The following is a 23,308-nucleotide window of genomic DNA, read 5'->3' on the forward strand; positions in this document are numbered from 1 at the left end:
CTTTGTTATTATCAGTAACATTTGTATGTGACAGTGAGTTAGATCATGGTATTGACTTGCTGCACTGGTTCAGTTCAGTAGTTTGACCTGTAGCTACTTTGGTCATCTCTATGAGCAGCTAGTGCAGTAGGAGGCACGCTGGACCTAACCAGGGTCTTGCTTCTTACTGGCTGTAAGGTATTGTTCCACTTAACTGCACAGATGTATTTTCCTCATTTATAGTAATGTCAGCTGTTTGTCATTGTGGGGTGTTTTTTTTTTTTTGCTTTGTTTTTTAGGTCATATGAGCGTGTGTATATGAAAGCGGTGCTGTACGAATGCCTTTTTCATTTTCCTTTTAATTTTTAACCACATTCTGGGTTCAGAGTACAGATAAACCAGATCCTGCAAATGATACAGATGAACATAGCCAGAAATATTGAAGTGGCTACTTTATGGCAGGTGCTCTTGTACTTTATAAGGACAGAGCTAAATTAGATAGGTGTCTCTTCTCATGGAGATTGTCAGATAGGCCCCTAAGAAACTTGCAGTGTAGTGGGAGAACAGACATGTAAATACCTAGACTTTGAAACACATAAATACATTAAATGTTTTCTTTGGTGCCTTTTATGTATTCACTCACCTGATCTTCACAGAAGTTCTACAGATATGGCCATAGTTGGTCGAATCTGCAGTGCCTGGAAGGCATCATTTAAATGTAGATTGTAAAATGTATCCCAGTGTCTAAGATGAGTTTGGGGGTTGAATGTTAAATTTAGCCAGGTCTAGTATTATTACCTCTACTTTGCAGATGCGGAATCAGACACAGGAACGATAAGTGATTTGTCTGAGAATTCAAAATTGCTCACTGGTGAAGTCAGGACTTGAATCAGGAAGTTTGGCTCTAAAAACCTGTATTCTAATTGACTGCTTCACAAAACCTTCCATAAAGACAGAGCAAATAAATTGTAGGTCAAGTACTGTGGGGGCTGCCGATTAATCAGATTGGCCAAAAGATTTGGAGAATGTGATTGCTGAGAGAGGTTTAGACTCCTGAGGGAAATTTTCCTAAGTAGAGGAGAGGGAATGAAAGTAATGAAAACTTAAAGGTTGTGTAGAATTTAAGTGGGTGTGGTTTTTTACTTTCCTTCTCAGTTTTCCCAGGGCCTCTTTTCATTACCTCCAAAGTACTGGATGATCTTGTTTGCCTTAACTTCCAAAAATTGTCTACTGTTGCAATGTCAAGGTCTGTCTTTTTGAGATTCCCTGTTTTCCAGAGTACCTAACATCTCTTTCCTGTACCCAGTATCTTATTTTCAGGGCAGCTGAAGTGGTTTTTAGCACCTGTAAGGCTAAAGCACGTGATGTGAATTATTTGATTGCCTCTCTGCTCAAGATGAAACACATGAGTTTCTACAGAGTTTATGTTACTATTCAGCTTTCACTGTTTCCCTGTGCCAGCACTTACATTATGAAAAAGATACTTTACTGAATTCCTACCATGAGTTTGTCACATAGATTAATGGCCGCCCCCTCCAGGGTTCTTGCCTGGAGAATCCCATGGACAGAGGAGCCCAGCGGGCTGCAGTCAGTGGGGTTGCAAAGAGTCGGACATAGTTGAGTGACTGACATACTAAGGATTTTTTTTAAAACTGTAATTTTGTCATTTTAATCTCCATATGTGTGTATTTTGCTTTTATTTGATTAGCTCTGAGTTAGTGTTTAAGAAACAGGATCTGGAGTAAGATCTGTTTGAAGCTCTTTATTTTATCATGTGACTGGACAAAACCTCTCTGAGCCTTCATTTCCTCATATGTTTATAAAAAGTTATTGAGAAACTACTTTGCACTATTCTAGGAGTTAGGGATACATCAGTGAACCCAAAAAGTTCAAAAAAATCCTTGTTCTCTTGGAATTTAACCTTTTAGTTGGGAGAGACTGACAATAAATAATAGAATATTAATAGTACTTACATTTTACAGTTTTTTTCCCCCAAGAGTAAAGTCTTCTGCATATAAAGTTTTCTCTCCATAGTGTGTAAGAAATGTGAGCACCTATTATTTTTAAAGTTTGATTCTTTACCTCACCTGACTAGTCCTGTGTTGGGATAAAATTAAGTTCCTTGAATGTTACTCATCTCAGAAGTGGACAGTTAGTAATAATTTTTCACTGGTGATATTGACTAATTAAGTTCCTCTAGTATTGTTGAGGGGTGTGGACAAGTAGAGGAATGACAGTTAGTCACTCATCAATGTATGTACTTTGTTTTTATTTCCAACAGCCACCAAAAAAGACATCCAAAAGAGAAAAGCCCAAACAGAAAGCCACTCCTAAAAGTAAAAAATCTGTAAAAAGTGCTAATGTTAAGAAGGCAGATAGCAGTACCACCAAGAAGAATCAAAATAGTTCCAAAAAAGGTACGTTAGAAATGACACATTTTCAGCAACCCTAAAGATACAACTTATATGCTATAGTATGGTTTTTAAACATATATGAAAACTAGGTAAACTGTGAAGAACATTGAGGGGAGTATACCAGTTTTGTGTATTTATAATTTTTCAAAATTGACAAAAATTTCAGTGTGTGTTTTATAGGTACTGTAGAGTGGTGATCTATAATTTTTTAAATTTAGTACCTTTTCAAGAATCTGATGAATGCTTATAGAATCTTTCCTAATCTGTCTTGAATATTAATTTACTTTTCTATGTAAGAAAAAACTTATTTTCATGTCATAAAATATCTTACTTTTAGAAAGTGAATCTGAGGATAGTTCAGATGATGAACCTTTAATTAAAAAATTGAAGAAACCTCCTACAGATGAAGAGTTAAAGGAAACAGTAAAGAAATTATTGGCCAGTGCTAACTTGGAGGAAGTCACAATGAAGCAGATTTGCAAAGAGGTAATGGACAGATACCGAGATTATTTTCCTTTTATTTGAAAAAAATCTTTCACCCATCCCTCAGGTCAAAGCTAGATTCTTACATGCTTTCATTCATTGAACAAGTATTTATAGAACTACTACATGCCAGCTGTTCTTGTAGGTGCTGGGGTACCACTTTCAGTAAAGTAGTCAAAACCTCTGCCCTATTGGAGTCATTTTATAAACAAACAGTAAAATGTATACAGTGACTGAAGTTGAAGTGATACATTCCAAACTGCATAGGAATAATCTTTTTTCCTAACCTGGAAACAATTTTTATTGATGCATCCTTAGATTATGTTAGTTTAACCAAGCAGAATCTCTTGGGCTACCTTACTTTGAGTACTACTATGATAAATGAGAAGGTTAGATTCCAGGTTAGATTCTTAGCTCAAACTTTTGTGAAATTCTTCTGATACTTCTCAGGAAATGATCTAGTCTTGAATATGATTCCATACTCTAGGTTGAGATTAGATTTTAGAATCTGGTTTCTTATGGTAAAATGAAACTAAAATTTTAAATGTACTAAAAGTGGAATATTCTTAACTTTTTAAAGATATTGATTATTGTTTTTCTTATTCATTCAACATTAGCTGAGCCTCTGCTACACATCAGGCACTGGGATAGGTGTTAGAAGTGGTATAAGGAAATGTACTTTCATCTTCTATGAATTGTAACAACTTTGGGGAGTTAGGTAATACGTTAAAATTTAAATGGCAAGTACCCTTTAACCTAGCAATTCCATTTCTAGGTCTCTATCTTAAAGACATAGTCACATCTACACAAAATGATTTCAATAATGTTCAGCCTGTCTGTAATACTGAAAAATCAGAAACAACCTAAATGGCCTTCAATAGGGAAATGTTTAAACTGTACATCTATACTTTTGGAATACTGTGTAGCAGTTCAAAAGAACATCGAAAAACCTTCCAGGTATTTGCAAGTTTTTAAAACAGGTATTTCCCTGTTATGTAAATACAGAAAGACTGTATTGCCATTGACACGTTTATATGTTTGTATATAAACTCAGTTCTAAAGATCTGGAAGAATAATAGCAAACTGATAACTGGTCTCCTCTGAGAGAAGAGACTGAAAGGAAAGTTGAAGGAAGACAAGTACTGTTCATTTTAATGACTTTGTGAACACATTTATGTAATTCTAAGGGGATTATTAATAACATGGAGAGGTCGGGTGAGAAGGTCATGAGGGTTTTTTGGACTCCGCAAATGCAGAGAGAATTGTTTGCCTGATAGCAGTTCTGCAGGATGGTAGATGCCAGGGTTATCCCTTTGACTGAGAATTAATAGGAAAGTGAATTAGTTAAAGTTTATGTGTTAGTAATTGGAGAATGATACAAGCTGATAAAATATTTTTTAAGGTCAGGGAGGGAGAGTAGAAGCTTGTGTTCGGCTAAGGGACAGTTGTGAGAAAGGAGAAGCTGAAGGTCCCAAGCCTTGAGAGATGGGTCCCTGCAAAGGTAGAGACAGAACTGTTGATGGATCCTGTACACATGAATTGGAGGAGAAGAGGCAAGTCAGAAAGTTGAGGAAATTCAGAGTAATGCCTTCTCAACTGAGAGCAAGTGTGTGGGACACAAATAAGGGGATAAAGTTGCCGCTGGTAAGAATGCAAGGGGGACCTAATTAGAACTCCTTGGGATTTCTAGGGAGGCTGTGACGTTGAATACCACGAACTTAAAACAGGACCATTCTTTTTTTAACTTTATTCAAGTAGAGTTGACAAAAGACCATTCTTTTCAAATTTGTTACATTTTCCTGCAGAACTTAACGGTAGAAAAATTGGTAGTTAGACAAATTAAGGGTTGGAGTTTTGCAGAGAAAGAACAAAGGGCAAACCATTAGAGTAATGTAAATGATTGACCATGTTCCCAGAGGTTGGCAAAATACAGCCTGTGGGCCATTGTACCACAGCCATAGCCACTCCTTTGAGTATTGCCTATGGAAGCATTTACGCTGCAGTGGCATGGCTGAGTAGTTGTGACCAAAACTGTCATTGGAAAGCTGGAAACATTTTCTGCGGAAAAGGTTTGCTGACCTTGAATTGTACAGTAGGAGTGAAGCCAGCTAGGTGTATATGGGCAGGTCAGGACCAGGAGTCACTGTGAAACCAAGCAGCAAGTATCAGGTTGAGAAATCTAAAGGCTAAAAATTTAGGAGTGGACTCAAAGATATAACTGGATCTCAGTGATAGCTTTGGGGAAGGGATGGAGCAGTGATGTGGAGGCTGAAATTCATCAGAGTTGAAGTTGAGGAATCATAAATGCATTAGATGCTGTAACAGAAGAAATAAAAGGATACCTTTAAAAGATGACTGACAGGTAACCTACCAATATAAAGAATTTAATCCACTTAGCTAAGATCTTTCTAGATGGTTTCCTCATGCATGTATATTGTTAATTCAGCTGTACTCCTACTATATAAAACACTGAAAATATTTGCACGCTAGTTTATTTTCTGCTTTATATACAGTATTATTAAAACTACTCATTTGCTGTAGAATTCTACATGGTGAATGAACCAGTGGTGGTTAGCATGTACTGTTCAAAGCTACATGTACCTCTTTGTCCATAGCACAGATTTCATTATCCAAAGAGAGTATGTTATTGGATTTTTAAATCTACTTTTGTTTTCCCTTTTCACTATAGGTATATGAAAATTATCCTGCTTATGACTTAACTGAAAGAAAAGAGTTCATAAAAACAACTGTTAAAGAGGTAACTATCCAACTTTTCCAGTTTTGATCATTTTGGACGTAATAAGACAAAAGAAATTACGTGTAAATACTACATATTTTTCAAAATATTTATGTCACTAAATATTTGTTGCTCAAAATTTCCTCAAAATAGATAGGAGAAGATAGTAATTTTCATCCCCATTTTAGAGCTTAAAAATAGAACATTAGTGACAAAACTTGGCCTCAGATGGAGATACGGGCTCAGTGTACATGGGCAGGCAGGCAGCTCCAAGGAGCTCACGTGACCACTTGAGCACACGGTCCTTCTGTCCACCAAAGGCAGGAGAAAATCAACAGTAGCTGTAGGCTTTTATTGATCCCAGCTGATTTCCCAGGGTCACAGTAGTAAGGTAGAAGTTAAAAAGTAAAGTGAGGTTTTGATTTATGTGTACCACATACTGCATTTTGGGTATGAGGAAGTGTTTTCTCTTTTGTTACAGCTGATTTCTTGAGAAAGAGGACAGAGACAGATGACCTGTGCCCATGGAGCTAAAGATCTGATTTATATACCATTATACCAGCAAAGAGAATGTATTTCCTTTTCTAAATCTTTGCAAGCGTTGTTGGTAGAACTTCCTGCTGACCTTTTTATCTTGAGTGTTAGGTGAATTGCGTTTGCTGTTTTAAATTGCATTTTTATGCAGTTTTTAGTTTAAATTTTTGCATGGCTACAGTAATTGTCCCTTGCTTTTATAGTTGTATTTTGTACATTTTGGATTTCTTTATATAAGACTATAGATTCTTGAACTGTTGTAGTTTTTAGTGTATGCGCGCAATATTAGCTTAAGTCATACTTCTAATCAAGTAGAACAGAAACTATGGTAATTGGCATTTATACATGCAGAGACTGTTGCAGTATTTAGTAGATAAAATATTTTGAATACACGTCTGTCAGTGTTAAAACCAGTGGCAGTGTGTTCATCATGTTAAAAATGTATGAGCTTCAGCTGCCCAGATGACTAAATTGGAACTTTTCTCCTGCATGTATATATATGTCAAATTGTCAGCATGACAGGAGTGACAGATGTTATTTTTGTATTTTTAAAAACGAATTTGTTGTATATAAAGTTTTTTTATTTCTTTTGTGCAGATCAGTTTTTAAACTCATATAAGTAGGTATCTTTACAGTTACAAACTATGAAATGACAGTGTTCAACCAGAAGGTATGACAGAGCAGTGAAAGTCAGAATTCAGTGAAGAAAACACTGAAGCAATAGATAGTTCTCTGCTTTGCCTCGAAGTGTCATCAATTTATAGTTTTAGTGTTAACTCTGCAAGTGTCTGTAGATACATTTTATATTAAGGGTAGACCAAAATCAACACATCAAAACTTCAAAAATTGGGGGGATCTGGATCAAGTAGAAGCACATTTGGCTTCAAATAAATATACTGATTTTTAACTGCTTTTGCCCACATAAAAAGCTGGTATTTACAGGAAACCTGGCTACCTTTATAATTATGGTTGAAAGTATCGATTATAATGCCACAAGATGATAATGTGTAGACAGTAGTGGGTATCTGACAAAGTATTTTTCAAAAGTGATGGACTTAAAATGTTAAAGAAACATAACATATTCACAGAATCAGGGGTGTTAAATTTTGGCCAATCAGGATTCTAGGTGATCAACACATAGACCACTCCTGAATAAGACTAATTTTGTCTTTTGATTGTCTTAATGAACTTATTAAATAATCTGAATTTTAAAACTGCTGCTTATGTGAGAATTAGGCCCTTGATGAACCATTGAGTGTTTAAAATATCTTTGCATCATAGTAGAGATTTATAAAAATATGTTGACTGCTAACAGGTATTTTCACAGGTTTGACTTGTTTCTTGATAAAGTTATTAAGACATTAAAGAAAGGTTGAAATAAACAACTAAATGAGACTTGAGAACTGGCCTTTGGTTTTAAATACTTGATTTGTTCCTATAAACCTTGTCAATAAAAACAATAAATCAACACCTCTGTCTCTTTGCATTTGATATCTTAACATGTATTTCAGAGTAGAGATTTTTTTTTAATGGATTCATTAGCCTTGTAGCCCATATAATTTGGAGGGCTCATTGCTGGTAATTGATCGCTTTTACTTTGAAAAAATACATTACAAAGAAATCGGGGTGGGGGGAGCTTGTGCTCTCACAAAACTAAGTTGATCAGAGTTATCTGTGATCATTCACTTGAAAAGGATACACAGTAATGCCTATGACCTGCACAGTCTAAAGAGGTTTGGAGGTTGAAGGGATTGAGTTGGTGTGTGTGAAACACTGTGGTGAAGATGTATCTGCTGAGGAGTGTGTTTTCATCACTACAGTGCACAGTGTATTTGAAAAACACGTTTTATTAAGCAGTTTTACACAATCAGCTGTTCACAGTCTGCAGTTGAAACACATATATATTCACTGCTATTAAATCTTCAGGCAGCAGTGAAAAACATACTCAAATAAGAAAAAAAAAAGTACCGTGGCTCCTTAAAGAACAAAATGTTAGGTGATGTCACTTGAGACAGGAAATGAGGGTTTACCGTACTTTATTTAGGTAGGTCTCCCCTCTTGTTTGCTTATAGCACTATACAAGTTTAAGTGCCCAGAAACCAAAGTAATGATGGACTGTGAACCATTTCAACTTAAAGTGTTTTGCATTTATCACTTGACACATGCTATTTAAACATTTTAATACAGGAAACACGTGAAGCAGAATACTTCCCAATCAGTACCAATGACTTTCATTAGATAACCCTAAATATCAACCTTTTCCTGTTAACTTTGAAACCAATTTACTGCTTTTTTCTTTCTTTCAGTTGTATCATACTTCTGGGGAGGGAGGTGGGTCTAAGCTCTTGCTAAAGTTCACCATATAATCTTTGCATAAAATACAATTTCTACTTACAACCTGACTTTAAATTTTAAAAATACCTAATATTTTGAAAAGTGGTTTCAAAGTCATTTTGAGTCCTTTTTTAAGCTGACCAACATACTGAAAGAATTCTTCAAAGACTTTTTAAAACAAAAGCACTTAAGTTACCCATATTTCTAACCTGTAAACTGAACTTTCTTGGCAAGATGGGCATCCTGTAGACCCTGAAATCAGTGTGTATTTATTTGTCATGAGTGAAAGAAGGAAAAAGTAAATATTTACTATGTTCTCAGGCTTTTAAGATATGGCTTATAAAATGTGTAATATTTATCCCAGGATATTTCACATTTTTCTGCAGTTTTCCAGTGGACCTGCCTATGGAATACTGAAAACATAATTCTATAAAAAATATTCCTAGAGACTTAATCAGTTATTTTAAAAAGAGGCAGTAGGGAGAGACTTTTATTAAATTATTCTGACAAGACCCTTTGCTAGTGGTTGCCAAAGTTAAGGCTATTTAAAATGTGCCATCTGCACAAACATGGCTCTTAAGAAAAACAGCCATATTCTGCATCTAAAGTACGAAGACCACACAATCTCTTCTCCATTCTCAATGATACCACACCTGTACTGCTGAATCGAAAATTTTGCCAATGAGTGCACAGATCTAATATGTTTTATTATAAAAGATACCTGAATTTAAATTTCTTTTGAACACCTAATGGGAGGAAATACCTACAATATAAAATAGAAGTTTTATTTATCTTGGAAGAGTTTGTACTGTATCCAAAAAGGGGAGATTTCTATCTAAATTTAAGTAAAAGCTCAATATTAGAACTATATAAAAATCTTAAGGCTCATTGGCAAAGATACTGATAAATTGTCACAGACGTACATGGCTTTGTTTTTTTTTTTAATGATTCCTGCTTGACTTGGTTTTTCAATGTGTGAAAATTGGTCAGCCAAAAAAAAAGTCAGATTTCAAGGGAATCTCTTAACCATGGAAGAATCATATCCAAGGTCTTAACTGAAGGTTATATTCTGCCTTACTCTGAAATTGGAACATTTAGCACTAGTCAGACCAATGGAAAATGCTATTAAATATAAGTGCTTATAAAAGGATTCTTGTAACCCATGCTTTCAGAATGGTAAAAACTGGTTTATATTATCATACCACCTTAGAACATTCAAGTTTTGCTACCTAGAGAGGATTGTTTGATTTTATCAAAGTGAGGTCTAACATGTTTTTCAAACCTTTCCCTTTGGGATACAGAAGAAAGCTGCGTCCAGACAAATTCTATTTAAAATGCTGCAATCTTGCTTGCTTCTCGAACACCACTCAAATATGCCCCTGTAACAGTCTGTGGGAAATGCCTGTTTGTTGCCTGTTAAAAAAAGAAATTATAATTTGAGATCATGTATAAGAAATTTAGATGACTATCAAAATATAGTATGAATTTACACTTTTCTCCCATCCTCCTAAAATGTTGCCCCTCCTGTGTGCTCACAGAACACTCGACTCACCCATCACAGCACCTGAACATTTCTGGCTTATTTCACTGTGTTTCACCAAATTCATTCTACACAGTCAGCACTCGTGTGTAGTAGTACTGTGTGACATTCATGAAGGTATTATATATGCCAGGTACTGGAGTTAAGAATAATGAGTAAGACACAGCCCCCTCCCATCAGACAATCAGTGGTAAGTCAAACAAGCACAAGAAGTGAATCAGTTCATCCTTGTCTGGAGTTTTGCTGGATGAGTATTAACAAGAAGTTTAACAAACAGAAGGGAAAGACAAAAGGTGACTATCAACAGAGAAAACCTCACCTGCAAGGAGGTTATAGTGGGAAGAGAATAAGCAAACCAGGACAGGAAAGTTAGGCTTGGATTTACAACCATTAGGTATTTTCTGTCATTGTTAGGTATTCTTGCCTGGAAAAGTCCATGGACAGAGAAGCCTGTCATATATAGTCCATGAGGTCACGAAGAGTCGGACGTGACTGAAGTGACTGAGCCCGCATGCAACCAAGACAAAATCTGGGATGTGATTATGGGAGAAGAGTAGCTAAAACGTAGTCAAGTAGGTCATAGAAAAGGGAATATAAGAAAGATGAAGTTCCATGTGAATTTAGGTTACATGTCACCCAAACTGGTAGCTGGCATGAAATGGAAAAACATCCCGGTGCCACAGACTTTTAAAGTGGGAGGATGATCAGGAGGTCGGGGGGAACACCATTACTTGGGAAAAGAGTAGCAGAGTAATAGAAACCTCAAAAGAAATGGGTTAAGAAGTACTTAGTCGCTTCAGTCATGTCTGACTGTTCAAGCTCCTCTGTCCATGGGATTCTCTAGGCAAGAATAATGGAGTGGGTGCCATGCCCTCCTCCAGGGTATCTTTCTGACAAGGAATTGAACTCAGGTGTCCTGCATTGCAGGCAAATTCTTTACCACTGAACCACTGGGGAAGCCCTTTTATAAGAAGATGAGGTAGTAACCAGAGAAGACTCTTGAGAGTCCCTTGGACTGTAAGGAGATCCAACCAGTCCATCCTGAAGGAAATCAGTCCTGAATATTCATTGAAAGGACTGATGCCGAACATGAAACTCCAATACTTTGGCCACCTGATGTGAAGAACTGACTCACTGGAAAAGACCCTGATGTTGGGAAAGATTGCAGGCAGGAAAGGGGACGACAGAGGATGAGATGCTTGGATGGACTGACTTAGTGGACTTGTGTTTAAGTAAACTCCGGGAGTTGGTGATGGACAAGGAAGCTTGGTGTGCTGCAGGCCATGGGGTTGCAAAGAGTTGGACACAACTGAGCAACTCAACTGAGGTAGCAATTGTATCAAAGCAGCAAAGAAAAGCCAAAACTTCTAAAGCCTGTTCATGGCCCTTTGGCCCTATTAGGGCCATCTTTTGGAAGCAGTTGACACTTGTGGCCTGGAATGCAACCATTATGTTCTGTTCCTACAAAGTTGGTGCTTTATAGCCCAAAGAGGAAATCAAAGTCAGCTGGTTTTAAAATGATATTCTTTTGTAATAATTCAAAAACCCTGAAAATATTAAAAAACACTATTTTAGATTAATCGAGGAGACCAGTATAATCCTAAACGGTATTAGGGTATGAAGACAGATGAAAAGAGTGCTGAGAATTTACTCTATTTTGATGAACTACAGAGAGGTGGGGGGTGGGGAACAGCAAAAGCAAACTAATTCAACCCCAGAAATCTGTTTTTGTTGTTGTTTATCATAATTTTAAAAAATACTGAAAAGAGGGTTCTAGGAAGTATGAACCCCAACCCTGCAAAGTGGTAAGGAGGAATCCTGGGAGGACAGATCTGCAGGAGTCCCCAAGATAAACTACAGCAAAGAGAAGATGTCAGGAAAGGGGGTTCCAAGGAAGGGAACCTACAGGCTGTCCACAAAGTGGGGAGGCTTGCAACTTCCCTGGTGGTCCAGTGGTTAGGATTTTGCAACTCTGTGTTTCCACTGCAGGGGGCATGAGTTGGCTCCCTGGTTGGGGAATTAAGATTCCCAGGCATGGCTCAACAACAACAGAAAAAAGTGGGGAGGCTTAAGAAGTGGTATAAAAAGAGTTATGAAGAAGGAAATGGCAACCCACTCCGGTATTCTTGCCTGGAGAATTCCATAGACAAGAGGAGCCTGATGGGCTGCTGTCCATGGGGTTGCACAGAGTCAGACATGACTGAAGCAACTTAACATGCATGCATGCACTGGAGAAGGAAATGGCAACCCACTCCAGTGTTCTTGCCTGGAGAATCCCAGGGACGGGGGAGCTTGGTGGGCGGCTGTCTCTGGGGTTGCAGAGTCAGACACAACTGAAGCGACTTAGCAGCAGCAGCATAAAAAGAGTTAAGCTAACGGAAGAAGAGGCTACTGTGACTGAAGAGGAAACAGCTGTGTAAGAAAAGAATCGGCGGTCGCCTTCCTGGCTCAGCAGTAAGCAACCACATCATATAAGCACTGACACTAATTTAAAATTAAATTGTGAAGTAAACAGGGAAGAGATGAAACAGGCTAAGTCTTTAACCTGACAGGAAGTCTGGAGGTAATGTCTTAACTTCTTAAATCCAAAGACAACAATGTAAAAATCTTAAGACATGAAGTAAACTCCAGAAGAAAACAGCAAAAAGAGTTAAAAATGGCTGCTCGGGGAATTTGAGGAGGATATTGTCAGGGTACCTGCCGTTCGTTGCCACAAGACTTGAAGGTATTTGACGTTGCTTTTAAACTCTGAATGCAGACCAGTTCAGCTAAAAGCAAGTGATCCAAATGAAAGCAGTCAGGGTCAGAGTGACGAAACCCACCTCGCCAGCAAAAAAGACGGTTCCTTGTATTTCCTCAGCAAGGATGTCGTAGGCCTCCCCGCTGCCCCCCGTCTTCACGAAGCTGTAGGCCATCTGGATCCAGGGGTCCGTGCTCCAGCGGGTGACAAAGTACTTGGTGGGATCTGGGACCTCCTGTGTCAAGCAGAAGGGATCGGAAGGGACTTGGACTGGTTGCAACCCAACCGTCCTAAAATTACAGCCCTCCCTCCATCCGGAAAGTGAGTTAATCCCTGTGGCATTCTGGGACAGCAGTTCCCATATGACCCTCCTGCCCGCCTGTTGCTCTGCCCAAGCCTCCGTATCTGTGTCTCTTCCTTTGTCACTGCCCCGTCTTTCTGACTTTGCCCAACACCCACATGTCTCCTTACTTCAACACCTTGTCCTTCTGCCAGAGACAATTTCCCCACCTACCAGGGGTCATCACCACAGGCTAAGAGTCCAGGCATTCCTCTTCCCTGGGGCTTCCCTGGAGGCTCAGACAGTAAAGAATCTGCCTACCAATGCAGGAGACCCAGGTTCGGTCCCTGGGTTGGGAAGATCCCCTGAAGGAGGGCATGGCAGCCCCCTCCAGTATTCTTGCCTGGAGAAATCCATGGACAGAGGAGCCTGGCGGGCTACAGTCCATGGGGTCGCCAAGAGTCGGACATGACTGAGCGACTAACACACACACATTCCCCTTCTCATCACCTGGAACACGCTGGACCAGAGGAGGAGAGGGACGGGCAGGGTCTGAGGACCTCTGAATGGAATTCTCAACAGGCTTCTCCACAGAACAGCTACACCAGTCATGTTTCAGATAATTCTGTAGGCTGACCCCTGCCAAGCGCCACCATGAAACAGATTTCTGTGCAAACTGTGTGCTAAGTTCCAAATAACTGATTTGAAAACGAATTTTGAGACAAAAGTCCCAGGCGAGGGACTATTGTGAGAGAGACTTGCACCATGTAAAATAAGCAGTACCCCGAGGGCCCCCCTCTTGCTAATGTACGTTATGTTCTGCGTCATTTCTCTTCTTTCTACTTCTGCTCCTTTATCGGGAAAGGATATACATCGTGCCATTTATAAATCTCCAGAGACGGTGAGATTTAGTAAACTGGAGAGTAGAAAGTACCTTGAGCTTCTTGGAGAAAAGGGAAAGAGACTAGCAGTGGGGGGGGGGGTGCAAGAAAATTCTGGCCAAGGTCCCTTTGAATGGAAAACTGTCAAAGCTTGCGAGGTTTGGGAACAGGATACCCAAATAGAGGATCTGTGGAAAATGCTGAGTCTTCCCTCTTGAGGAGAGAAAGGGGGGGTGTGCATGATATGAGGAAAAAAAGGAAGAGAATGTAAAAGGAGGAATGGGGTACTATTGTGAGCCTCACTGTGTCCCCCTACTCAAATTCAGATGATGAAACCCTAACCCGCAGGACCTCAGAAAGCAACTCTATTGGAGATAGGACTTTGATGAGGTCATTCAGGTGGGCCTTAATCCAGGATGCCAAGTGCCCTTCTAAGAAGAGAGGATTTGAACACAGACAACATAGACAAGAGGCGAGACCACGCAAGGACACGGGGGAAGCAGCCTTCTGTGAGCCAAGGCGGGAGGCCTCAGGAGAAACCAACTTCCCCTCCCCAACCCCTCAATCTGGTGTCTAGCCTCCTTAATTGTGAGACAATGAATTTTTGCTGCTTGGACTACCCAGTCTGGGGCAGTCTGTCATGGTGGCCCGAGTAAACTAATGCCTAAGAGGAAAGTTGGGGCCTCCCTGGTGACTCAGATAGATGGTAAAGAACCTGCCTGCAATGTGGGAGACTCAGGTTCAATCCCTGGGTCAGGAAGATCCCCTGGAGGAGGGCACAGCAACCCATTCCATGGACAGAGGAGCCTAGCAGGCTACAGTCCATGGGGTCGCAAAGGGTTGGACACAGCCAAGCAATTAACACTTGGATATTAAAAGAGAGAGAGGAAGACTGTGGCCCATGGCCCTGAGCCCCTTCGTGCTCGGTAGGAACAGACTTGCTTTGGGTCCGTGCCACTCTGAAGAGCACGGGAAGTCAGCGGCAAGCGTGTTTTTCTCTTTTCAAAGGGCGTGTGTCTGACCTGCTCCTTGAAGAGCTCGCGCAGGGTGGCCATGCACTGCTGCAGCACCTGCTTGTCCTCCAGGCTCCTGACGGCCGCCACCGCCTCTCCCGCAATCACCGACATCAGCACGCTGTGCTGCTTCTGGACACGTGACGGGAAAAGCACTTTACAGGCCGGGCTTTGAGGACCCAAGTCTCCAGATGCTCGGGTCTAAGCACTGGGTTGGCCAAAAAGTTCATTCGGGTGTTACCATCCGGTCTCGTGCAAAAACCCAAATGACCTTTTGGCCCTCATCCTCACAAGTCACAGATCATCATTTCCTACTGTCCTGTGGCCCAGGCCACCCACCTTCATTTATGCATTTTATTGTTCCCTGCTGGAAAAACTCCAGAAGTCACCTACATATCAAACCCCCAGATTCTCTTGGCTTTTCCCTTCTAAGAACTTTTAGAAGAAATGGAATGTGACTGAGAAGGGAACTCTGCACATAAAATAATGGGGGGAAAAAACCCCTTCTTGAATAGTAAGGACATTCTGCTCTTGGCTCCCATGTGGAACTTTTGAAGATAGTGTCTTGGGACAAACGGGCCCGAGGAAAAACAACTGTGAAGCTTTGGCAGGACATCAGCACAACCATCACGTTCAAGCCCAGGTGGTCCTGGGTCCTCCCCCAACCAATCACGTCCAGTGAATCCCAGATCTGCCCTCATGTGGGCCAATCATACCTGCCCCTCTCCCCTCCGGAGGACCCTTGGGGAGTATATTTCAAGTACCATTCATTACTGTGCTATCACCAACTCTCCCTGAGAGGAATTCGGAAGAATTCTTCCACTTCCATGGCAATGAATTCATTTACCAGGGACCAACATTAGTCCTTTAAGAAAATATGAGAGATACAGGGGCTCCTTTCCTATAGGAAAACATGCCCTGCAAGTGTCCCCCCAGCATACAAACAGACATCCAGAGTGTCCACAATGTCCATTAGCTCCTGGGCTTGACATGGGGGTAATTACCAAATCAAATTCTAAACTGTTAACAAGGGAATTCAAGCCACGTTCTAACACCCATGACTTTACCTGGGGATCCATGTCATAGAACACGGCAAAAAGCCCTCGCTTGCTGGCACTAGGAGGAACGTGACCAAAAAAGTCAGCCCCTTGAACTTTACTGTCCCAAAACCTATAAGGAAATTGCAAAGCAATCTGGAAAGCAAGCAAGAGAAAGGTGGTTATTAAGAGTTCAATGAAATCAAAAGTGTGGCAATCGCTAAGAAGCCACCCATAGCTCTTAAATACTTATGTTAAAAAAAAAAAAGATGTTCCAAAAAACTCAAACGTACTCCCTTTCCATTCTTCTATCAAACATACTCCCTTTCCATTCTTCTATCCTTTGTTCTCTCTGTGAACATGTTTTTTAATGCCATTCAGTCCTGTCCTCCCACGGATAATGGTGGGACCCACTGACAACCTCTAGGCTAATCCGAAGATGCAGAGCACTGCTGAGACTTAGTCTTGAAGCTTATGTTCAGGAGATAAAAGTCTTACTACTCATAAGTCTGCTGGTACCTACTGCAGCACTGGCAGATTCTGCTAATACAGTTTTTCAAGGCAAAGAAAGTAGAAACACTCTCCTCATTGGGGCTAATCAGTGAAGGGTATGAGGGGTTCCCTGGTAGCTCAGTTGGTAAAGAATCTGCCTGCAGTGCAAAAGACCCAGATTTCATCCCTGGGTCAGGAAGAACCCCTGAAGAAGGAAATGGCAACCCACTCCAGTATTCTTGCCTGGAGAATCCCATGGACAGAGGAGTCTGATAGGCTATAGTCCATGGGGGTGGCAAGAGTCAGACATGACTTAGCGACTAAACTACTATTACTACTACTACTAGTGAAGGGTAGATATGGAAAGCAGGACAAAAAAAAAAAGAATCGCCTATTTATATACCCAGTTCAAACCCTGAATAATGAAAAGTCTTTCTCCTGAATCAAAACTTGCAGAGCTCTGTCCGCTCTGCTCTTTTTGTTTTGATGATATCCTTCTGTACTCTTCAGGAACAATTACTCAAAGGAAAAGGAAGTCTTCGAATGTGATGTGGATTCAAAAATCACCTATTTCCCAATACCAGAAGTTTGGGGATCCCTGTCATCTGATACTCATCTCTCCAGTTTCCAGGCTTACGTAATTCAGTCACCTTTTCAATGATGCCTGCTCCTAAGCTGTTGATGGCCTTCATCTTCTTGTCTGACAACGGTGGGTTAAACTGAATGGCACCTTTCTGCAGTAAAGCCAGTGGTACAGTGACTAACACCTGTGGGAGATAATGAACCATTTACAGTCTGTCAAGTGTTTATCAATGTACCCTGTTGGGCTGGAAATCTTTCACTTATACGCTGGGTAACGTCCAATTGAAACTGTGTGATGCGTGCTGACTACTAAAAGTATCTGCTTTCGTCATGTCAGAGCAGGCTTTTTGAATCAGAGCCTGAAACTCTAATTTCTCTAAAAGCCAGAATACAAAGAAAAAGAGTAAATGGGCCGGGAAAGGGTCAGGCGGAGGGTGACACAGCGGGGTTAGTACACCTAGCGTGTTGTCTTGAGCCGCGAGCTGACTTGCAGTTTTATAAGGCCTGTGAGTGTCAGTCACTCAGTCAGGTCTGAGTCTATGCGACCCCATGAACTGTAGCCCACCAGGCTTCTCTGTCCATGGGATTCTCCAGATAAGAATACTGTGGCGGGTTGTCATGCCCTTCTCCAGGGGATCTTCCCGACCCAGGGATTAAACCCAGGTCTCCTGCTTTGCAGACAGACTCTCTACCATCTGAGCCACAACTTCAGTTCAGTTCAGTCGCTCAGTCATGTCTGACTCTTTGCGACCCCATGAATCGCAGCACGCCAGGCCTCCCTGTCCATCACCAACTCCCAGAGTTCACTCAAACTCATGTCCATCGAGTCAGTGATGTCATCCAGCCATCTCATCCTCTGTCGTCCCCTTCTCCTGCCCCCAATCCCTCCCAGCATCAGTCTTTTCCAATGAGTCAGCTCTTCGCATGAGCTGGCCAAAGTACTGGAGTTTCAGCTTCAGCCACAAGAGAAGCCTACAATTTTATAAGGTAGTATTTAAAAAATTTTTTTACCATTAGGAGGAATATTAGATATTGGCCTGATTCTCACCTGGGGAATCACAAATATGGATGCTACTGACAAGTGGTTTTCAACTCTGGTCACATGTTGGAATCACCTGGGAAGCTTTAAAAACATGACCAGACGAGTTCAGCAAGAACCTACGTGGGGTGGGGCTCTGTAACCTTTCTGTTAAGCACCTCCCAGGAGATTCTACCCAGAGAAGGAAATGACAACCCATTCCAGTATTCTTGCCTGGAAAATCCCATGGACAGAGGAGCCTTGTGGGTTACAGTCCATGGGGTCGCAAAGAGTCAGACATGACTTAGTGACTAAACCAGCACCATAGGTGATTCAGAAGTGCAGCCAGGGCTGAGAACTACTGCTAGTCCAAAGTCTATATGACCAATACTCACTACCTAGCTAGTTAATGGCAGGAACAATATGAAGAATTATCCATCCCCCCTAGAATTATACACTATGTCTTTCCCATTTGACATGCAAATGAAATATTTTTAGTTAACTGAAAAAGCATAAAACACAGCTAATCTAGGAACTAGTGGTAGTTCATCAGTTACACTTTTTGGTAAACACTTCAGACATAATTAAATAAATCGATGGGGTTTATTAAGCCCCCTCCACCCCCAATACTTTGTTTTCCAACACTACAGAAATCTCAATGTGATTTCATTTATTACATTACAGCACCTTTCACAGACCATCTACTAAAGCTGTTTACAAAAAATTCAAATGACATAAAAGTACTTCTGCCAGTTTCAAGACAAAAACACAGAGTGTTCTCGACCTGAAAAAAGGTTCTGTGGTACAAAAACAAAGACACCACCCACTTAGAAACCACTGAATTACACAAAGGAAAAGAGGTTGCTAAAATGCAGGACTTCTCAGAGCCTTTAAAATGCTCTTATTTAACCTGAAACATAGACTCATATATCATACTTTACAAACTTATTTGGCCAAAGAATTTCTTTCCTTGTTCAACTCTCAGAACTAATGCAGCAGTACCCAGAATTCCATCTGCCATGAATCTATATGCTGGTCAAAGAATTAAATCTGATGTGTACATCCACACACAACTAGAGGAGATACAGAATTCTGCAGAGGTCAAATAAGGTTCCAGGGAGATGGCTAGAGGCAAACTGCTGGGTGGAAAAGCCTGGTCTCCCTCACTCCCAGGCCCCTGGCAGCACGCAGTGCTCGCACAGCGCTTACCTTCTGTGCTGTACACACTGCTCCACTGGTAGTGGTAACTTGCACTTCATCTCCAGAATAGTCAATACTCTGTACCTGCTCAAGAAAAGCAATCATGGAAAACAATGAGGGATGGAACCACACGATCCGGGGTCCTCTCCAATTCTTTGATGATGGGAGTTTACATTTCCAAGGCTATGGGGAACCACTTCCTGGCATTCGAAGAACTAAACAGTTATCACTTCCTTCAGGGAACTCTCACTCAGTCATTAAAATTTATAAACATTATGTCAGAATATGGAAAAATCTTTATAACATCGTGTAAGGTGAAATACAGACATATATATGTAATTGCCTCTATAGTTATAACCATGTACAATATGATTTCATAGAAATGTATATCTGAAGGGAAAATTTAAGTGTGAAAAGAACCATGCTGGATCAGGGAGGTGGTGAGCAACCCGAACGCTTGATTATTAATAACAGTGCATCTCAGTCACTATTGTTTCCAACAACAGCAGTGACCTAACCGACAAGGATAATGCAACTGATCACAGTATCAAAAGTACCTGCAGAGACTGGCTGGACATCAAAGCAGGCGCCTGTCTGCCATGTAATCTACAAATCCCAAACTCCACATGCGCCAAACGCCACCAAACCTGAGCCACCCACCGCTGTGGACACTCACGGGAGACCTGAGCCGGATGTCCAGTCCCTCAGCCAGTTTTTCTAAGATGACGGAGTATCCGGGAGTGAGGAGGGTGTGGTCACCGGCGAACTGGGCGAAGAATTCATTGTGGTCCCAGGAGCGAGCAGACACCTGGGAAACACCAGGAGAGGTTGGAAAACAAGATGGTGGAAAACCTGTGGCCTGCACCTAAGGCACGAGAAGAGGAACCCAGGGTGGGGAAAGCCATCCCAGGCAGGAGGACAGAGGGTGAAACAGGAAGGGAGCGGGGGTGATGGACGAGCAGCCGGAGCCAGGTGGATACTGCTGCCAGGGGAAGGAAATTTCTCAGTAATGCACAGGAAAGCTTATTTTAGAACAAAAGGTACATATGATTTGGCCATGGGTCCCACTCCCTGACAAAAAGATGTATTATACATCAACAACACTGGAAAGGGAGAATTCCATGAGAGGAAACCCACATCTGGTCAACTCCATATAGAAATATGCCACCTAGATGTCTTCGACATGGAAATTCCATAGAAGCTGAAATGCAGCATGATTTTGGAAAAGTGTTATTCCAATTGCAAAGAATCACTGAATGCAAACATCAGTTGTTGTCCCTCGCCCACCCCTACCAAAGAGGATAATTAAGTTGGGGATCAGCAACAGAACCGTGATTCAACGTGCAGCATATCCAAGTCATATGATCAGAGTTGGTGACATGAATGGAAAAGTGAAAGTTAGTTGTTCAGTTGTGTCCAACTCTTTGCAACGCCAGGCTCTATGTAATTCTCCACACAAGAACACTGGAGTGGGTAGCCATTTCCTTCTCTAGGGGATCTTCCTGACCTAGGCAATTTTAAATTTATTTTAGCTAGACAAACAGATCCTAAGTGCAAAGATGCTCTATTCTGGCTTCTTAAGAGCAGTGTTTTCAGCTCTCGGTTGCACAGGCACGCCTTGAGGGCCCCCTGAAGAGGACAGTGGACAGACACAAGCCTGTGACCCCTGCCCCTCAGCACAACAGCCTGCCTGTGTTCAGGTTTATAGCGTGAGCATCTTCACAGTCATTATTTGCAGAAATAATGCTTCTTTAAAGGTTCTCCTGCTTTAAAGAATTTGTTTCAAAACCACCATGGGATTTGTATACTCTAAAGCTGTGGTTCTGGGACTTTTAAGCGGCAGACCCATTGATCCCCGTTATCCAGACCATCGCGGGCTCAACATTTCGATATGTAAACATGCACACAGAGAAACAAGCATGTTCCAAGCCCACCTGATGGAGGTTGCTGCCACAGGCATATTCCAGGTTGCTGAGATGGAACTGAAGCACCTGCTCCTCCAGCTCACTGAACTGGATTCCAGACTCTTTGATAAAAGCTTTGTAGATCTCCTCTATCTTTTCTGCAATGGGAATGGAGCAAAGCAGAAAAAAAAAAAAAAAAAACAGTTTGGACATTATGGTCCAATTCCTTATCCTTTGCACTCCACCTCCTTCAACCCGCAAGGCCCCAAACTTTGGAAGATCTTTCCCAGGTAGTCCCGGGGGAAAGGGTAAATGTCTTGACAAGGTTGGTTTCTCTCAGGAGGGAAAAGCATATCTTAATGGGGCACGAAGCTATGAGGGCCCTATGTCTTCAACCCTGTTTCACTTCTGCTTAGTGGAGAACCAATTTTTTCTTTTGCTTGAGATAAAGGAAAAGTAACCTCCGTATATATAAATACAGAGAGAGAACTCCCATTCCCTTTCCGCTCCTACTGCACCACCTTAAAGTCAAGTTCTTATAACAGCTCACCTCGACCAAAAGATCTATCACAGACTGATGACTGGCTATCATCTCTTGCAAACATTCCAAATATTCCACCATGGACTTTCACAAAGGCAACTCTCTAGCTCAACACCTTTAATTACCGGTTCTCCATTGCCTATGTAATAAATTCCAAAACCCACAGCCAGACAGAGTGAGCACATTTTTAGCCTTTCCAAAGACAGCAAACCCCACCTGCCCACTCACTCAATCTTTTCCTGGTAAATGCCAACCCTGCAACATCTGCTACTACCATGCTTCTCCTCTGGAATGCCCTCCCCCCGCACCCCGGTCCCATCCATCCTTTATAGACCAGCATCACCTGGTCACTACCAGCCTCAGGAATCGCTCCCTTGCTTATCAACCCCCAGCACTTATCTATCCCATTCAACTAGAACTTTCAACTACATATACACATCCTTGTGTTATCATTCCGATGATTGTCTTAGATTCCTTTTGAGGGGAGGTGGAGGGGGAAAAGGCTTGTGCCTGACAAATATCTCAGCAAAAATGACTTCTTTATAATGTTCCCAGTGATGACAACCATCCAGTGGAGACACGGCAGACTCAAAGCTTCTATAAGGTATTCTGCACATGCTTGACTAGAAACAGAACTTCGTACCAGTTAACTTTTTTTTCGACAACTGAAAGTTCTCATTAACATGTTCCATTCTTTGAACCACTTTTTTTTTTTGGCAGGGGGTGGCAGCAAGAATACTGGAGTGGGTTGCCATTCCCTTCTCCAGAATATGTTCCATTCTCACGCTAGACTGCTGTATGGAGACGTCCACGGCATCTTTGTGCTACGATCTTGTTCCTAGACCTCTGGGTTTTTTCCAGTTTCAGTACCTTCTCATACCAATCCCATCCTTGTCTCCCGCCATGCAGTTTTTGTTTTCCTTTAGGTTTTGTAAAAGTGTGGGAAGCACCAAGATTGCTAAAATAGTACATAAAATTAAAGTAGAAGCAGGCTGAGAGAAGCCTTAATGTGATTTCTACGTAAATAACATTTTAAAGCGTTAGTCCATCTGCTTTGTGAAATTCACTCTAGCTTCTAACTACTTATACTTTTGTCTTTTGAGCTAAGTCTAATAAGGTGAGAGCTCAGACAGCTGAGATACCACTAGGCAGGCTCTAATGTAACCTCATGTAGAGATGGGGGCATTATTACTAAAGCTTTTCAAAAAAATATATCACTATGATAAAACAACTACTTATAGAGTAAATATTGTTGGCCCTTCCGTAATAACTTGTTTTAAGTAAAGCCAAAATAACATTGTTAATTTCTGTAGATGATGACCCTGAAAGAATCGTAAAGAGAACGCCACCCAGCAACTATCACACAAACACTAACCAAATTCTGAGAACATCCTGCGAGTCTGCCTAGTCGCTGTCTTCCAGAAAATTCAACAACTTGCCACTTGGTCTGGACACTACCACATTTGGCTAAATGATCCCAGTCAACCCCAGGACGTTTCTAAAAATGTTCTGTTATGATTTGTCTGTCAACACTTTTACTAAGGGCGGTTAGAAAGTGGGTGGGTCTCAGAGGTGAAGTATTGAGGTCATGGCGGGTGG

General features: G+C 41.2%; 2 protein-coding genes across 12 annotated transcripts in view; one reads left to right on the forward strand and one right to left on the reverse strand.

Moving 5' to 3' along the window:
• DEK (DEK proto-oncogene) overlaps window positions 1-7,617 on the forward strand; it is a 31,942-nt gene extending 24,325 nt beyond the window's left edge. For all 3 annotated transcript variants that reach the window (XR_003508005.1, XM_027524329.1, XM_027524330.1), the window contains 4 exons: window positions 2,261-2,396; window positions 2,731-2,879; window positions 5,566-5,634; window positions 6,095-7,617. Coding sequence is in view for 2 of the 3 variants with exons in the window: in XM_027524329.1 (XP_027380130.1) it covers window positions 2,261-2,396; window positions 2,731-2,879; window positions 5,566-5,634; window positions 6,095-6,106 (366 nt within the window). In the remaining variant the exon portion in view is untranslated. The remainder of the gene's footprint in view (window positions 1-2,260; window positions 2,397-2,730; window positions 2,880-5,565; window positions 5,635-6,094) is intronic.
• A 358-nt stretch (window positions 7,618-7,975) lies between these two features.
• The window catches only part of KDM1B (lysine demethylase 1B), a 43,761-nt gene continuing 28,428 nt past the window's right edge, over window positions 7,976-23,308 (reverse strand). For 5 of the 9 annotated variants that reach the window (XM_027524322.1, XM_027524321.1, XM_027524323.1 and 2 more), the window contains 8 exons: window positions 21,199-21,326; window positions 19,941-20,072; window positions 19,274-19,348; window positions 17,115-17,231; window positions 16,003-16,128; window positions 14,945-15,067; window positions 12,844-12,996; window positions 7,976-9,894 (listed from right to left, as the gene is read on the reverse strand). In XM_027524322.1, the coding sequence (XP_027380123.1) occupies window positions 9,811-9,894; window positions 12,844-12,996; window positions 14,945-15,067; window positions 16,003-16,128; window positions 17,115-17,231; window positions 19,274-19,348; window positions 19,941-20,072; window positions 21,199-21,326 (938 nt within the window). In that variant the 3' untranslated portion in view covers window positions 7,976-9,810. The remainder of the gene's footprint in view (window positions 9,895-12,843; window positions 12,997-14,944; window positions 15,068-16,002; window positions 16,129-17,114; window positions 17,232-19,273; window positions 19,349-19,940; window positions 20,073-21,198; window positions 21,327-23,308) is intronic. The other 4 variants (XM_027524327.1, XM_027524328.1, XM_027524320.1 and 1 more) reach the window with 2 other exon arrangements.

Source organism: Bos indicus x Bos taurus, chromosome 23, assembly GCF_003369695.1.
Source record: "Bos indicus x Bos taurus breed Angus x Brahman F1 hybrid chromosome 23, Bos_hybrid_MaternalHap_v2.0, whole genome shotgun sequence".
Lineage (NCBI taxonomy): Eukaryota > Metazoa > Chordata > Mammalia > Artiodactyla > Bovidae > Bos > Bos indicus x Bos taurus.